Genomic DNA, 18,798 nt, shown 5'->3' with positions numbered 1-18,798 from the left:
TATAATACAGTATTATTCAGACTTAAAATGGAAGGAAATTCTGACTCACGCTTCAACATGAACAAACCTTGAGGACATTATGCTAAGTGAACACACCAGTCACAAAGGGTAAACAATGTATGATTCCATTTTTATGAGACATAATAGTCCAAACCAGAGACAAAGTAGAATGGTGACTGCCAGCGCTGGGGCAGGTGGAAAAGAATGTGGAGTTACTATTTAATGGGTACTTTCATTTTATAAGATGAAAAGATTTCTGGAGATAAAAGGCAGTGATAATGGCAAACAACTGTGAATGGACTTAATGCCACTAACTGTACACTTAAAAACTGTCCTTTAAGGGGTCATATTTTATGTGTATTTTACATATTTACACATAATGTAAAATAAAATTAGTCAATAATTTAACTAAAAAAATGATTCTGTATCATTCCATCCAAGTGGTCAGTTACCACCACCAACAATGGAACAAACTAAGGGTCCTTGTAGAGAGAAATATGCTTACATATTTGGGGACCAAGAGGAGAGCTATCATCAAGTTACATGTATAAATACTACAAATGTGAACAATTGGTTAAATATAGGTGAAGAGTATATGGGAGTTTATTTTACCATTCTTGCAACAAAATTGACTTGGAAAATTTCAAAACTTAAAAAAAGAACAAAAAAAGCCGTTCTGTTAGGCCAGGTTTGAGAGTTCTGACCCATGGACCAAGGATCATTTATACAGAAACGATCTTTCCGAGAAACTCCTGCAGCATTTTAAATTCCTCAGATATGTTTATCACTTCACTGATGCCATGTTTTTTTTATACCACATAGATGAAATCATCAGATACTTGGGAGTTTACCCCAACAACTGGCAAACTGCTATACTGGTAACTTTAAGTCTCTTTTTAAAGAACGATTCTCAAATCTCTCTTTAGAATTTTTAGCGATGACCAGGGTCATCAACATCTGCTTCAGTAGGTGGCTGTGCTTTTACTGCCCTCACATGTTTTTTTTGAGGCGTTGTATATAAAGCAAGAGGACTGTAGAAAATAATTGGTTCCATCTCCACCCAGCAGTTAGCAGTCATCTGATAATATATTATGCACCTGCCTTTTCCAGTTCACTGTCCCATCTGTGCTGTTTGTTGAAAGTAAACGCAGGGGCACCTAGTGGCTCAGTTAAGCATCTGCCCTCAGCTCAGCTCAGGATCCCAGTCCCAGGATTGAGCCCAGCAACAGGCTCCCTCAGCAGGAGTCTGCTTCTCCCTCTCCCTCTGCTTGTGCTCTCATTCTCTCTCAAATAAATAAATAAAATCTCTTTAAAAAGTAAATGCAGAGTTCTGGATTCTTTCGATTAAGTGCATATACCTCATGCCATTTTGGCTGTTCAAAGGCTTTTATGGCAAGTACAACTTTCATGGTTTTTTGAAAATCAAGGTTGTTAGAGACACCTGGGTGGCTCAGTGGTTGAGCATCTGGCTCAGGTTGTGATCCTGGGGTCCTGGGATCGAGTCCCGCATCAGGCTCCCTGCAGGGGAGCCTGCTTCTCCCTCTGCCTGTCTCTTACGAATAAATAAAATCTTAAAAAATAAAATAAAATTAAGGCTGTCAGAAAGCCTATTCCAATTTGTATGAGTAGAACTTTTATAATTGAAATGTAGAACTAGTTCTTGGATTTAGTCATTTTGACTAACCAGAGATTTTTTTTCATAGTTAAATCTGCGGAGACCATTAAGATAAGTTTAAGGTATCACAAAAATAGAGTAATAAACTATAATTATTTCTAACCCAACTGCCCAACTGCTATCAGTAATTGGTAGTGATTTTCAGTTACATCCACATTTCTTCCAAGGCAGTATTTCACAACTTTTTCATTACAGAACCCTTCCCATGAGAAAACGTTAAAATCAAGTAATTAAAATTTCCCTGACAAGAGAAATAGTTAAGACTTTCTCAGTATTTCAACTTCAACTAGAATATCCCAATTCACTTCTGACACTAACCACCTGGAACTCCAGGTTAGCATCACACTCAGGTTTAAGGGCTCAGTCCTTCACAAGACTACCCAATTTTGGATGCCAGCTGCAAGTGAGTCCATGCTCATTTTTGACTGGTTATAAATCTTGGGGTTCCCATACTCCTTTAGGTTCAAAGATTTGCTAAAATGACAGAACTCAGGAAAGCACTATGTTTATGGTTAGTTTTCTTATAAAGGACTCAAAGTAGGAGGACCACCCAAATGAAGAGACACAGGGCGAGTTCTGGGAAGAATCCACTTCCACACCTTCTTTGTGAAATGAAGGCACATCACCACCTCAGGTTGTCACTGTGCTCATCAATCAGGAAGCCCCACTGAGCTTAAGTGTCCAGAGTTTTTAATTGGGGTTTTTAAATTCAGGAATGACCAATTACATACATCACTGGGCACATGACTGAATTCAATACACTCCCCTGTAGGCCTGCCTCAAATCCCAACCCTTGAATTATGTGGTAGATCTTATTGGTGACAGGCCCCATCCTAAAGCTTCTAGAGGCCTACCAAGAGTCACCTCATTAGCATCACAAAGACATTCATATCACCCTGGAAATACCAAAGGTTTTAGAAGCTCCTTGTCAGGAACCCAAGACAGAGACCAGAGAAATTCCTTATTATACCACATTCGGGAAGGCTGGACACAGAAGACAGAGGGTCAGAGCCATTGTAATATCTGAGATATTTTCCCCCCACCAAGAACCAATTTTTATCCCTACTAAGAATACATCCTCTAAGACAATGAAGAGACAGCCCCCCAAAACAGAATGGAACTTTATTGTGTAAAGTTTATAGAAGTATGACTAGTAAGTATTCTTCTGTACAAAGTACACAACAAACAGTTTTTAAATACAAGTGAGAGAAATGTGAGTTCTATGACAACATTTGATACAAGCAGAACCATTTACAGATACACTAAAAAAATTTTTTTAAATATCATCTTCTTTCTCCAAAGAGTCCATTGCGCATTTCTTAGAGATGGGGACACGTCCCATGCAAGGTCACAATGGCATTTTATTGCCCTCGATGCTGATTTTCACTGCGTGTGCAGATCTGCTTTTTTTCCTGATATCTGTGAACTTTCTCATCTGTTTATCCAGTCGACTGATACCCTTCTTGGAGGTCCCCTGAAACTAAGAGTGGGGTAAAAATTAAAGAGCAAATTATTGAAACAAATCTAGTTTTGTCTTTCATCTTTTATCTTAAAGTTCATAGTCAGAAGAGCTGCTATCTCTGGAATAATCACAATATGCTTTGGTGACCTCAGAAAAACAGATCAAGTATACACACCAGCCTTAGCAATGTACACATATTAAACTTTCTCAATGAAGCATAACAGCTGTCTGTGTCTTATTTTAAAATTTGGCCTCAGTCTTTAGAAAGTTTCTAGATGAAAGGAGGAAAATTTAAACTATGATCTCAATTCCATTAAATTACATTTTGACTATGTGCTTTTTCCTTTCAAAGGTCAAACATGGAGCTGAACACTTGATATTCACCTCCCAACAGCATTGGCATGAAGAATAATGATCTTCTAAGGCAAGGAAAGTCATCTGAGGAAAAGATAAGCCTAATGAATGAAGTGAGAGGATAAATAAAGTGAACCCATTAATTCTGGAGCTCTAGTTTCAGACTTGGAGTGATCCTCAGTTTGCCTCAGCAAGTTCTAGAACCCTGGGCAAATCAGGCCCCTGGTCCGTATTCCTTTCAGGACAGCTGAGAGAAGTAAATGAGATAATAGTGTCAAATATCAGCACACAGTCAGTGCTCAAAATAAATATCAGCTATTAACTAGTATTACTACTACTTTGAAACCAATTACATTAATGTTAAATAAATATATGTGACACAAAAAGAAAAGTAAATGAAGTCTTTTGATCCAAGTGACTTACTACTTCTTCCGTATCTTCCTGCTTGGCTTCTATGTTTAAGTTTAGTTGTTACATTACTTCTTTTATAATTTCTGTGTGTCTGGAAAAGATGTAGTCTCCAAGAAATTGATACCTTTGGATATGCTTAAGTCTGTCAAAGACCAGGGGGAATTCTTCTTGTTGACAATAATGTTACTGACAACTGTGATCTCTAAGAATGTTGAGTGGTTTAATAAGAGAAGAATTTTTCTACTTCTCCCCAAATGTTTATTACTGAATCATCTGTGAAACTCAATTCCAAGGCTGCTAAAGGAAGGCAGGGCCCAGGAGAGACTGGGGTCAGTTACCAGTATGGTGATGTTCCTTTGAGTTGAGGAGTCTCCCAAGTCTCATCCCACCTCCAGACCCAGCGTGCACCTCAGACAGCAGCAAGGAACCTTAAGTCAGTCTTGAACAAGAGTCACATTGATCATCCACCCTAGACTTTCTAAAATAATCCCAAGTCCAATTATTTATGTCAAATTAACACTTGGCCCTAGTACTTTGAGTTAGCATAAATATTGGTTCTCAGATGAATATCATCTATTAAATCCCTTGATTTCCTGGGCAGTTCTAAACATGTGACCTCCCTTCAGACAATATGTCCTGATGCTTAGTACTTATAGTAGTCCACATCAGAAGCCTTACCTGCTCAGATCTCCACCAATTACCCAACTGCCAGCAGTCTATATGCCAGCAGGAAGGTCTCCCAGGATTCTCTAAGAACCTGAGCCCTCTAGCCTCTGCAAAAGGGACACACCCAAGTCACATTGATCCACTCCCAGTTATATAACTTTTTTAAGACTTGTAGTTTGGCAGACACCTAGTTTCCCCAAGCCTGAGAATACACAGGATCTAGTACCCAACATGCCAAATTCAATGACCTCTCTACTGATTCAACTCTGTACTATCTCTTTAGGACATTAAAAGTGTATGCTGCACTGTTTTATCAGTAAAAAAAAAAACAAAAGCAGCTGAAAAGATTAGCAAGATGGGTTTGCTTAAAAAAAAATTATGGTACAACTGTATTGTGACACAGTATTAAGTCACAGAAGGTTTACTTAAATGAATTTTTACCACGTTAAGTAAAACACAAATCCAACAAAGTATAAAACAACAATTTTGCATAAAAGTTGAAAACAAAAACACCAAACCACAAAACCAGTAATGTTTATATACAATATAAAAAGGATAAAAAGGAAATAACCCAAAATGTTAATACTAAGGTGTGATGGAATTACAAGTGACATTAATTTTATTTGTGCTTTCTGCATTTAAAGTTTATATAAAAACATACAATGCTTTTGCCATTTTACTGTTATCCTAAAACCACTCCATGGAATAAATTAACATATAAACATACAATGTAGTGTAGGTTACTGTATTACTTAGAGGAGTGAAAATCAGAAACCATAGAGGAATAAACAAATTATATATTCACATGATAGACTATTGTGCAGCTGTTATAAATGATAAGGTGATTTAACTAGGGGAAGGGATCAAAGTTATATACAGTATAATTTTGTGAAAAGTATCCATAGGAAAAAAGGGCAAAAATTCTATGAAACTGCTTTTGAATGGCCTTTATAATCTCAAATTTTTCTATAATTATAACCAGAAATAAACCAGGTTTTAAGCATTACTGGAAATACATTTAACACATCAAACTGTTAACAGTGGGAACTTCAAGAAGAGCAGGGCTTTGGAAATGGGGTTATTCTACAGTGTTTTATGTTTACTTATATAATTTCAAAAATAAATGACATTTAAAACAAAAAAAGTTTCATTTGAAAGCCATTTACTCACTCCAATTTTCTCTCTGGAAAATACATTTTACAGTAATACTTATTAGTGTCCGCAATGTGAAAGCCCTAAGTAAATCTGTAAGGACTTTTCCCAAACAGGGAAATTGTGTCAGGGGGTTTAAGGACAATACCCTAAAATGTAACATGAAACTACAGACCCTAAAACATGCCTTATTTTTTTTTGACCGAGCTCTAATTAGCCAGACTTGGGCCTAGATTGGCACGTTATGATCTTAGGAGTACTGGGATGAAGCAAAGGAATTCAGTTTGAATTTCCCTCTCCTCCTGTTAGTCACCTCTCTGCTTTACCAGGAGGCTGGGCCACTTCTTCCCACCTGCCTGTCACCTACTGGATGAATGGGATCAGAACCAGCAACAGTGGCAAACGGGCAAGTGTCCTTCAAGACACACAGCTAGGCTTCCAAAGACTGGCCGCTGAGATTTTATTACAATTTCTTTGCCTTATTTTGTTCTCAATTCTCAAACGGAAGTGTGCTGGGGAAGAAAAAATACTAGTAAGAGAGGGATAGTAATAGGGAAAAGACAGTGAAAAAAGTAAAATTAAAAAGAAAGAGGGGCAGTTGAGGAAGAGAAGGAGTATCAAGGGATGTGGATATAGATAAAAGTACAAAAAAAGGTAAGGAAGTACAAAAAAAAGGTAAGGAAGTAACAAGAAAAAGGTAAGGAAGTACAAAAAAGTTCTTGGCACTGAAGTAGTAGTGCTCTACCTTTCATTTATTCTCAATAAGTAAGAAAATGTGCTTTGTTTTGATTGCAGCGTTAACAGTAAAAATGAACTGGCACAAAGGTGAGTGTAGTCCATGAAAAAAGCTGCCCAAGCAGGGTCATGGAAAAGTCACAAAAGGAAGGCAACATAGACTCTCAAGAGCACACTGCTACACAGAGGTACCGCTATCATCTCAGAGCACAGCAGGGAGTGAGTCTGGCTTTAAGGAATGGCCCCAATGCTTTCATTTCTGACCATGTATTAAGTATGTACTAATTACATTTATCAAATATTCAGTGTAAGGCTTTATGTGATGGGTCTTTGCAAATGCACAATGCTGGGCCACTGACAATGGTGGAAATAAGTCACCTCCCTTCCACCAAGAAGCTACTCATCACTTTACATGCCTGTTATGGAGACCACTATGATTCTTGACCCTAAAAAAGCTTTTTTAATAAAAAATGGGTAACATGAAAATCAAGATGCTTCTCAGGGAATTAATTATCTATGAGTTTCTGGGGTACTAATAAAGGAAGGAACTTCCATATCAATTTCTAAATATTCAACAGGACTCGAAAGTCACAAAGTGTTTGTTAAAGGCCATTATTTTAGTAACTAAAAGTGGGCTGGGCCTTTTCTGGTTAAGAAAGCACACGCACACTTGTTTTCACTCTAGCTGCTGACAATTCAAGCTCATGCACAGAGCATGCTTCCTTGGGGATACCTCCCGGATACACTCTGGTAGGGCCAGGACTACAGGGGCATCCTGTTGCCTTCAATGCTGAACTTGACAGCACGATGCACTTTGCTGAGTCGTTTCTGTTCTGCAAATCGCCTCTTATGCTTTTCCAATCGGCTTAGGCCCTTTTTAAGAATACCAGGCTAGAAAGAGTAGTTTGAATGGAGAATAAAAAAAGATTACTGAAGAGCAATGAAGATCACGGAGTAGTATTTACAATGATGACAGAGGAAGTGTCTACCCTAAATATTTCACAACAGAATTACTTAAAACAGTTGAAGAGAAAGGGAAGGGTAGATTGCAGAAGTAGGGAGGTCTGTTTCTCACAGTTCTAAAAAATGACTGCATAAGAACACTTTAGGCTTTATGATTCAGTTGAAATAATGGGGTAAGAAGAAACTTCCTGGCTTGATAAGGTTACTTAAGTCTGAAGTGAAGCTCATAAGCAAGGAATGATCAGGCTAGCTAAAGAGACCAGAAAACAGCTCTCTTTAAATCAGATAAACCTCAGGAGCTGTTAAGAGGTATTATACACGAAGTAAAAGACAAAATAGTAATTTGCACTTGAGATCTACCTTGCTATCTCCCTGCTTGCTTACCCTGGATGACTCCATTTCCACGTTCCATTTAGGTCTGACAACGTAGTCCTTGTTTGAGGGCATGGGGACCCTTGCACGGGCACAGAATCCAGGATCTCCAGGTCTGAGAGCCCTGAGAATGGAAAGAAGAACATGCTATTATGTAGTCAACCATAGTTGTGTGCAGCTGATTCAGCTGCACAGGTGTTTCAAACTTCCTCTGTCTCCCAGGTCACACAATCTGGCCCCCTGCTATCTTAGCTGATCTCGCTATCACTCACATTACTCTAAAAGTTCTTCACCTTCCCTCCCAAAGCCAACTTCCTGTGCATATTCAGGATTCCTTTTAGTCTCTCCTCAGCTTCAGACATAATCAAGCCCCTTTCCTTTCCAAGACTGGAAAGCATGCAACAAGCAAAATTATCCTACAAGAACTAGGATATTGATGTTGATAAAAGTCCATCAATTTTTATTTACATTTCCCCAGTTTTACTTACATGCATTTGTGTGCCTGTGTTTCTTAGTTCTTAGTTCTATGCAATTTTATCACACGTGCAGGTTTGTGTACTCCCAAGGGTCCATCCTACTGTCCTTTTATCAAAACATAGCCACCCTCCTACCCCATCTGCCCAGCTCCTAATCCCTGATGACCACAAATCTATTTTGTTATTTTAGTATTTAAAGAATGTTCTATAAATGAAATACACTATGTAATCTTTAGGTACTGGCTTTGTCCACTAAACATAATGCCCTTAAGGATCCATCCAAGTTGTTAGTTACATCTATCAATATTTTGTTCATTTAATTGCTGAGTTGTCTTCTATTGTATATATGTACCACAGTTTGTTTAACCATTCACCTGCTGAAGGACACCTGGGTTGTTGTCCCAGTTCTGGACTATCATGAATAAAGCTATATGCTCACATACAGGTTTTTGCACAAACATAAGTGTTCATTTCTCTGGGAAAAAAACCCAGGAGTGCAAGTGAAGGGTCATATGGTGGTTGCAGGTTTAACTTTATATGCAACTGCCAAACTGTTTTCCACAGTATAGCTGTATCATTTTACAGATAGCAATGTATGAGCGAGCTAGTTTCTCAACATCCTTGCCAGCATTTGATGATGTGATCTGAGACCAAATTAAGACTAGCAACCTTCAAAAGTAAAGTCTATCTGTAAATGTCTGGGCATTCAAATCACTCAACCCTTAGGTAACTATTCACCCTAGTGGTAAATGGAGAGTGGGTATATGTGTGTCTGTGTCCGGGGAGGTTGGGGTGGAAGAGAAGGATAAAAAGGTTCTACATCATTTCTATTCCTTTGTATGGAGTGGAATTGTTTTCTTTTCCTTTTTTAAAAAGAGAGCGTGGGAAGAAGGGGAGAAGGAGAGAGGGAATCTTAAGCAGGCTCCACACCTAGAGTGGAACCCAATCTCACAACCCCGAGATCATGATCTGAGCCAAAATCAAGAGTCAGACCCTGAAATAACTGAGCCACCCAGGTGCCCTGAGTTTAATCTATTCTTAACATGAAGCTTCCATAAGCTTCAAATACATGAATAAATTAAGTGGCTTGAGAAAGAAAATTCTCCTACCTTATTCTCCCCTGAAGCTGCCACCTGCCCCATCATCAAACCTATCCATAAACCCACAACATTGGTACCTTCTAACCCCTCTCCTTCTCTCCCTTTGCAGTCTGCCCACACTCACTGCACAAAGCCCTCTGCAGCCTTGGCCACAGCCCAGGCTCTTTGCCACAGCCCCTCTCCAGCCTGGCCTCATTCTCTCTAGGGTCTCCTATGTGCAGGACAGCACACACTCACCTGCACTGGCCACACCCCTTCTCAGAGTAGTGCGGATTATTTCCTACTCTCTATACTTTGTGGATTCCGTATCTTTTCTGTGGAAATAACTGTCAAATCTATTATGTCTCTAGGCCCAGTGTCCAAGTTTTAGACCCACGATATTCACAGAAATATCTCATTTACTATGGTCCAAACAGAACGCACCTACGTTCTCAAAATCTACTCTTCCTCTCCACTTGAGCAAATGGTAACACCATTAAGTCTCAGTAACTTGGGGCAAAATTCTGGTTGGTCAACGTTAGCCAAACTCCTCGCCCACAGAGTCACCAACTCTTGGTAATTTGCTCCACTAAGTCTTCTAGCCTTCTGCTGCCCCATCACCACCTCAAGTTTCACTGCTTTCAGCTCCTCTGTACTCTAACCCACCCTACACCACGATGACACCAGCACCAGTGCTCCAAATCAAATCTGACAACTTCTAGTCTACGTGGAATCAAAGAGGAGTGACAATTCCTTGTCTTGATCTAAAGCCCTTCAAAATTCGGCCCACATCTCCACTCCTGAACTCATCTCCTACCTCCTCACATACCATACTACTGCTCAACTGCTTCAGTCTACTTGCCATTCCTAAAGTGGGCCTTGCATGATAACCCACGTCTTTACTTAAGCTCTCACCTTCATTTATAAACTCTCTACAGACATTTTATGAGCATGGACTATTTTTTAATTCAATTTTGTATTCCCGGGGCTTAATAGAGTCTAGCACATATCAAGCAGTAAAAAATCTTCACAGAATGAACTATTTCTCAATCTTATATCCTTATACCACTGTATTTGTGGATATTCAATAAATCTTAAACTGAAAATCATCCCCCACTAATGTGAACTTTCTTTTTTTTTTAAATTTTATTTATTTATTCATGAGAGAGAATAGAGAGAGGGGCAGAGAGACAGGCAGAGAAGCAGGCTCCCTATGAAGAGCCTGATGCGTGACTCGATCCCAGGACCCAAGGATCATGAACTGAGCCGAAGCCAGATGTTCAACCACTGAGTCACCCAGGTGCCCCGTGAACATTGTTTCATTTGCAACTTTTCTTAAAACAGCAAGCAGAAGAGTCTCTATATCAAGCTTAAGAAAAAATAAATTTTTAAGTCTTACTTCTCTTCCCCTGTCAGCACCTTTTCCAGGTCTCTTCGGGGTGTCTGACCACCAGTGCTGTGAAAAAAGATGCCAGGAATATTAGAACCTTATAACTAAGAAAAAAACCAGCAAAGCAAAACATCAAACTCAGACCATAATTAGGTCCTTTATACTGGATCTGGAAAAATTACTCCAAATATTGTAAAAGTACTTCTTTTAATGATTACTTGCACACCAGATTTCATCATGGGTGAGCAGTAACTGCCACTTTTGTAATTTATAATCCTGTCATCCTGGATGCAACTGTATTCAGTTTGCTGATACAAACTGAACCAGTAGCCATTTTTTTTTTCCTCCTAAGAAAGTGAAAATGGGCCTGCAACTGGTTGAAACAACATTAAGCAACCTCTGAAACTGTGGCACGGGCCACATTCCACCAGATAGAACCAAACAAGGAGGGAGTGTGGGCCTTATTATAGTACCACATTTAAACTAAAAGGGTATGAACTACACAGACATATCAAGTTGAAAGAAAAAATAAAAATCCTATCACCCTGTAGGATTCTTAATGACCTTATTTACAAAACAAATGAGTTATGTGAACAGTATTTACTCTTCATACCTATTCATTCTCCGTCGTTGAGGCATTTGTTCTAGATCTCTTTGCTCTCTTTCCTCTCTTGTCATACCTTTGTAGTTTGAGGTAAGACCAAATATAGGCCGTGACCATTCATCTGTAACAAGGAAAAATCATTTGGTTAGACTAGAAAGTAGCATTTTTGCTACCATTCCCTGAAATAATCACACCCTAGTGTGTGAGTCCTGCCTAATATTCCAGGCATTTAGAATATTCTTCCCCTAAATATACCATTATTTTAGGACCATTTGAGGATACACACAGCATGTAATACCAGTATTATAATCTGCTTCAGGGGATTCAGAAAATTCAGTGTCAAAAAGTCATTTAAGCTTATAGCCACCACAGAGATTTAAAGAAAGTAATATCTGACTCACTTTTTGACAGTCATCAATTAGCTGTGCTGACATTTCATTGACGGCCTAATTTGTAAATTTACTCTACTGAAAATAGAAAATCTCAAAATTCTTATACCTTCCTATTCTAACCAAAAATAAGCTCCCTTATTACTTGCCAAATGGTCTAAATCTTCAAAAATTGCACTTTTAACAGTGCAGCGCCGAGTCTAGATTTCACTAAGTCTAAGAAAGCTGCTACAGTGACATGATGATGAACCAGAGTACTACATGCCCACCGTTTAGCCAGTAAAAGTCCACGGGTGCCAAGTGATGTTTTTGTTCTCAAACACAACATAGCTTACTGCCGCATTTAATATATCATCAAAACAATCAAGAACTTTCACGGAGTATAGAAAGCAGGGAGTCTTAGAGGGCATTAGAAGTTTGGGACACCTGGGTGACTCAGCGGTTGAGCATCTGCTCAAGGTATGATCCCAGTCCAGGGATCGAGTCCCACATCAAGCTCCCTGTGAGGAGCCTGCTTCTCCCGCTGTGTCTTCTCTGCCTCTCTCTGTGTCTCTCATGAATAAATAAATAAATAAAATCTTTTAAAAAAAAAAGGGCATTAGAGGTTTATCATATACTAGCATACCACAGATTATTAACAAAATAAAAAATGTAGTTTATAAAAAAATTCTCTAAAAAGTTTCGATAATCTCAAAAATTCAGTGCAAAAATAATTACTGTATTCACATATAGGAGTATTTTTTTTTAATATACCCTTAAAGTCTTAAAAAAATTCCTTTGCAACATGGAGCACAGGAAGAATTAAGGATAACAACAAAAACACACATGGTTTATATTCTTAAAACCGAAGGATTTCATAAGTGATATGGTAACTGATTAGATGAATTCCAGTTAAGACTCCTGGATTTCTGTTATCATTAAATAAGAACATGCAAAAGGCTCTGGAGACCATTGTAAAAGTAGCAAGAGCACTAGTGGCTAACATTTCTTGAGGTCTTACTACATGCTTTACATATATCCTCTCATTTAACTTTTATAACTCAAAGTGAACATATCAATTGTTTTACAGAGGAGGAAACCAAGGCTTAGAGCTTAAATCACTTGCCTAAAGATATGCAATAAAGTAGGTGGTGAATACAGGATTTGAACCCAGGTATGATTGACTCTAGGGCCTGTATGCTAACCCTCTTCTCTATACATGCACTTGATCCAGGATTAGAAAACTTTTCATTTGCTCTCCTTAATATTAATAGCATACTTAAACATGCTGAGAAACATTTTAAGTCTAAGCTAAAATAGCTAGTACCCACAAGAAATTAACCAAAAAAATTTCTAGTCTACTTCATGAACTCATTTTAAATGAATATTGGTAAAAATATAGTTTGCTTTTGTACATACATGTCTTTCTGATATACACAAACACAACAAACAAAAAGCAAAATGTACATACTGATTAATTTCCCTGCCATATCCTTGTTGGACCTTGATTCCTTGGGGTGTTTATAGAGATACATCACTGCTCGTCCAATCCCACTATGCTTCAGGGTCTCCTGGCTCACACTAGGTAGCTGGGAAATACAAACACATACATACACATTAATCACTCAAAAGCTGGGAGTCCTGCCAATCTATCCTAGAAGACCTCCAACACCTGTTTTTTTTAATAATGGAGTAACAAAAATCCCATTTTCAGGATCTGCAGGATCTTGAACACAAAGACACTGTGTTCACGTGAGTTGAGAGTTCAGTATTACACAGACTCAAAGCAGAACTAATGTGATAAAGTGTAAACTAACCATACTCAGAGGTCACCAGTTTAATACAAATATCAGTACAGGTCTCTGAATCAAATAGATCTGAGTCTGAACCCAAGCACAGCCATCTGCTAGTTATGTGACCTTGGACAAGTCATTTAACTTCTCTGAGTCTTAATTTCCTCATCTGTAGAATGAAAACAATACACCTACCTTGCAGGTCTGTTGTGAGGAATTAAATGAATCAATATATATATGAACACGGAGCACATAGGAAGGAATTCCTTGGGAATTCCTTCAGAAGTTAAGTAGCCTGCCCAAGGTGTCACAGCCATATAAAGGTGGCCCAGCTCAAGATTCACATGCAAGTTTATATCCGAATTTGGTGCCTTTTCTACTCCAAGTGCGTCCCTAGAACATGGCCATTACCTCCTCTCAGATAATAGCAACTCCAAAATCATTTTCCTTCAATACTATAGTTACATGAAATTTTATAAGGCCTTCCTTTTTATGCTCATTTTATTTGGTATGTTTCTAGTGAAACCCCTTCCTCTGGCAAAATATGGCAGAGTGTATAAGCACATAGTGACATGTAGTCACAGAGGCTGTGACTATACAAACCACATCAGATTATTAATGAAAAACATACAGATTATCTGCCTCTAACCTCTTGCAGAATCTTCAACAGCTCCTCTCGAATCTTTAGTGCTGGCAAACTCCTATCTGGTAGAGGGGAAAGCCATTCTTTGATGGCAGACATCACACCACTGTCGATAAATGTTTCTTTAAGGTCCTGCCTGCAGTTAATTAAAAAAAAAAAAAGTCAAGTCTATGAACTTTGGTTCTATCATAGCTTCCTTTGAATTTTCTTATATATTTAGTAGTATTTCCATAAACTGCTTTTAAAGTTATTTGTATATATTATTTACTGAGCACCTATTCACATCTCAAAAGCAGTATGAAATTTAGTTCTTTTTTAAAAAGATTTTTATTTATTTATTCATGAGAGACACACAGAGAGAGGCAGAGACACAGGCAGACAGACCCCGGGATCATGACCTGAGCCAAAGGTTCAACCACTGAGCCAGTCAGGTGCCCTAGTTCCTACTTAAAAAAAAAAAAAGAAAAAAAAAGATTTGATGGGCAAAGATCATTTGTTAAAAACTTGAATCATACTAGATAGGTTAATACTGATATGAATGATAGGCAGTAAGAATAAAGAGCTCCAATTATTACAACTAAAAAAAATAATGTTTAATCTATCAATAATCTATCAATCTCCAATAGAGATTCTCAAACCGGTTTAGGTGAGAGAACCCAGAACTGTGCTATTCTTTGCACGATACCAAGGAGAATAGTATTCTTCTAGCAGAAAAACACATTCCAATGAAATGCTATTTAAATTCAATTTTATGTACAGAATCAATTATATTAACAGAAAACATGACAATATTATACATACGAAATCTCCATTTTCTAGTCAAAATTCTAGACCATGCTGTTGGCTCACTGATGTACTAATACATTTCTTCAGCCATCCAAAGTACGATATGGTTAGGTTTAAGGAGAAATCAAAGTTGCTCAGGAGTAGGAGTAAACCAATGAAAAAGCCTACTATCAATGTCTATCAAAAAAAGGTAGGATTGGTGATATACTTCATAATATAACTGGTCATATAAGCCTCCTACAATACATGCTTCAAGTAGTCCCCCCAGAATTTGCTCTGTGCTCAATCACACTGGGAAGAGATGCAATTTTACCAGACTCAAAATAAGAGTCTAATAAAAACAAAAGTAATGGTTTATATGCTTTTCTTTCCTTAGTGTCAGTTTGCTATTTGTTCTGTTTGTATCACACTTCAAGGTTTAAGAAAAATTTGTGAGGGGGCACCTGGATGGCTCCATCAGTTAAGCATCTGACTCTTGATTTCAGCTCAGGTCATGAGATCAAGCCCTGCATCTTGCGCTCCAAGCTAGACATGGGGCCTGCTTAAGATTCTCTTTCTCCCTCTGCCCCTCACCTACCTCTTAAAATTTTTTAAATTTAATTTTTAAAAAAATGTGTGAGGAAGTAACACAATATAGAAAATTCTTTCATTATTATTCTTGTGAATTGATAGATGGCAGTCATTAAGTAACATCTCTAGAACACAAGTACATAGTTCGAATATATTCCATTAAAAGAAAAAAATTTTACAAGGAAATCAAATACTTACTTTTTAAGGTGCATAACCACAGTAGGTAATAATGTTAATTTTTTCAGTGCTGGCTTTTTTTGATTGTTCAACTGTCTGTCTTCCTATCCAGGAAAAAAATGTTTTTTAAAAAAGCAATATTTATTGTTAATAATGAACTGTAACCACTATAATTCTAAACTTTAAAATAAAACTGAGTAACATTTTTTCTAAAAGAAAGGAAAACTAAAAAATAAAACTTTTATAGAATGCCAAATTCTAGGTCTGTGTTAATCATACCTACAAAACTATCAGATTAGCCTAAATAATTACAAATTTAGAAGAATAATGTTATTGTTATTAAAGAAGTTTCAGTATTTACTTGGGTGCTTTTTCCGAATTATAAAAATTCTACCAAGAGAAAACAAAATAATAAACTCCTATCATGTACATTTCCACAGTTAAATGACCATGTCCAGTCTTACTTTAGCTATATGTCTACAGATACTTTTCTCTTCCCTTCCTTTAAAAGGCCACACAACCAATTAAATGAGGAAAAGAAGAAGACAACAGCAGTGACCTGTCTCACCTCAGCAGCCTCATTCATCTTGACAATCATGGCACTCACAACGTCGTCAGCATCACTAATAAAAGTCCCACCATCACGGTTACGCCTGCGCTTGCCACTCATGCTTTTTTTCCGCTGCAACATCATCTCAAAATCCGACAGAAAGTCCATACTAAGCAGCAACACAAAAGTCAAGTGAAATATAAATTCCTTTTTAAATATATATTTCCTTTTGTCACAGTAAAGATCCACCAACTTTCTTAATTCTAACTCCATGAAATGCTACTTTCTTCTAAAGTGCAAAACTTACAACTTGGCACCTTTCAAGATATCAGACTTTTCTGAACACAGATTGCAACTATCTCAACAAAAGTATGTGAAATTCAATCAAGTAATATTTTGTAGTTATAGTTCCATTTTGGTGTAGACACCAAAAAACCGTACAAATTAAGACAGCTGAGTGCAGGGCAAATGAAAGAAAAATAGTAAGAGTAAATATATTTCAGACAGCACTGTATACAGAAAAGTCAAAGAGAGAAAAATGGAACAGATTCTTTCTTATACTTAGTAAGGAACCAAAATAAGAAAAAAAAACTAAGTTCAGTAGTCTTTACCTTCATTTTTAAAGTTTTAACAAATTCCTTTTTTGATTTTTAAAAATTTTTAAATTAAGTTTCATTAACATATAGTGTATTAGTTTCAGAAGTAGAGTACAGCGCTCATCTCTCTTACATAACACCCAGTGCTCATTGTATTACATGCCCTCCTCAATGCCCATCACACAGTGACCCTATCCTCTTAGTCCCTCCCCTCCAGCAACACTTAGTTTTTAACAAATTCCTTTAAAAAAAAAAATAAAACAAACTTACTGTTTTCCTCTCTTTATATTATCATCAGAATCTGAATCTTCTGCTTCTTTTACTTGGGTTTCACTTTTTTCTTCTTCTAAATCTTCTTGGTTAAAACCCTACAGGTCAGGTAAATTTGCCAGGGTTATCGCAATCTCCTTACAGATTTTCTTCAGTATTAACTGCTCTTAATTTTTTTCTTTTTGCATTTTTAAAGTAATACATTCACAAAGAACAAAAATTAAATGAGTATCAGGTATATAGCAAAAAAGTTCCCTTCTACCCTAGCTGCTAGTGTTACTAGTTTTCTTATGTCTCCTTCCAGAAATAGTCTACATTTACACACATACTTCTACACAGATATATTTATTATCCCCTTTTATTATACAAATGGCAGCATACTCTACACTGGGTACAGTATATACTGGTCTGCACTTTTCACATTTAACAATGGAATACGAAGAGCAATTCATATGGGCCTATTATATCCTCATTCTAAGACTTTAGACTTTCTCACCCTGACTTCAATCATAATTTGTTTACACACTTTGCTATTGGCATTTAGGTATATGTATTTGAAATTCTGGAAAATACTTACCAAATTTCCCATAGAGGCTATACTAATTAACTCTCTTTCCAGCAAAGCGTTAAGTGGACCTGTTTCTCCAGGTCCTCACTACTACAGGTTATCGAACATTGATATTTACCAATCTCGCGATTGAAAACTAAAAGGCGTCTTTCTTTGTATTCTCTTATGAGTAAGGATGGGCATTCTGTTCATGTTTAAAGGCCATTTTTAATTATTTCTCTGTGGAACTCCTAATATCCCATGTCCATTTTCCTGTTGGATCTTTGTCTTAATGTTATGGAAAGTCTCTTTATAACTTAGGAAAATTAGCCTTTGGTCAGTCATGGGGACTGCACAGTCTTCACATTTGTACAGTTTCATTTTGTTTAAGGTAACGTTTTCCAAGCATAATTTTTTTATTTTTACGTAATTGAAACGGTCAGTCTTTTCTTTATAGCTTCCTTTATGTTGTTAGGAAGATCTTCCCAATAGTTCACCTACTTATGTAATTTTTTTCATTGAACTAAATCCATAATCAAGTTGATGTTAAACTAGAGAAACACCTCTTATTCTTATAAAAATGCTGCTTAAAAAAAAATGCTGCTTAACTGGGTATGAGCTCCACGAGGGCAATGTCCAAATAATCTCTGGTATATACGCTCCCAAATATTTATTGAATGAATTATTCCTATTTTCCTTAGGTTCACTTTGTTGTTTTTCTACCATCTTGAATCAGATTCTAAATTCATCTAGTTTCGCTCTCTCTTTAGTAATTAAAGTTCTGATTTCTTTTTCTTCTTTTTTTCTTTAAAGATTTTATTTATCCATCCACTAGAGACAGTGAGAGAGAGAGGCGCAGAGACACAGGCAGGAGAAGCAGGCTCCATGCAGGGAGCCTGACATGGGACTCGATCCTGATCCCCCGGTCTCCAGGATCACGCCCTAGGCTAAAGGCGGCACTAAACGGGCTGCCCTGATTTCTTTTTCAATGCAAGAACTGTCTGACAAGGGAAGTCTGGTGAGGATGTTTTGTTTGTTGATTTTGTAATGAATTTCTAATTTCCCTGCTCTGCATTCAAAAAATGTCTGCACTTTGTAATTTTTGAAAAAGCTTGGTTTAAAATTTATATGGGAACGTGAAAAAAGAAACCCAAGGCAA

At 37.3% G+C, this 18,798-nt stretch overlaps 1 protein-coding gene across 11 annotated transcripts in view; it reads right to left on the bottom strand.

Annotated features, from left to right (window-relative positions):
• Positions 1-2,778: 2,778 nt before the first annotated feature.
• The window catches only part of IWS1 (interacts with SUPT6H, CTD assembly factor 1), a 40,388-nt gene continuing 24,368 nt past the window's right edge, over positions 2,779-18,798 (bottom strand). For 6 of the 11 annotated variants that reach the window (XM_025435930.3, XM_035702162.2, XM_025435931.3 and 3 more), the window contains exons 6-14: positions 17,093-17,190; positions 16,245-16,395; positions 15,698-15,780; positions 14,150-14,279; positions 13,179-13,296; positions 11,349-11,460; positions 10,745-10,801; positions 7,803-7,914; positions 2,779-3,155 (exon numbers count right to left, since the gene is read on the bottom strand). In XM_025435930.3, the coding sequence (XP_025291715.1) occupies positions 3,024-3,155; positions 7,803-7,914; positions 10,745-10,801; positions 11,349-11,460; positions 13,179-13,296; positions 14,150-14,279; positions 15,698-15,780; positions 16,245-16,395; positions 17,093-17,190 (993 nt within the window). In that variant the 3' untranslated portion in view covers positions 2,779-3,023. Of the gene's footprint in view, positions 3,156-7,192; positions 7,347-7,802; positions 7,915-10,744; positions 10,802-11,348; positions 11,461-13,178; positions 13,297-14,149; positions 14,280-15,697; positions 15,781-16,244; positions 16,396-17,092; positions 17,191-18,798 lie in introns of those variants that run through there. The other 5 variants (XM_035702163.2, XM_049097223.1, XM_049097220.1 and 2 more) reach the window with 2 other exon arrangements.

This window comes from Canis lupus, chromosome 19 (genome assembly GCF_003254725.2).
Source record: "Canis lupus dingo isolate Sandy chromosome 19, ASM325472v2, whole genome shotgun sequence".
Taxonomy (NCBI): Eukaryota; Metazoa; Chordata; class Mammalia; order Carnivora; family Canidae; genus Canis; species Canis lupus.
This window is presented reverse-complemented; position numbering and strand designations above follow the sequence as displayed.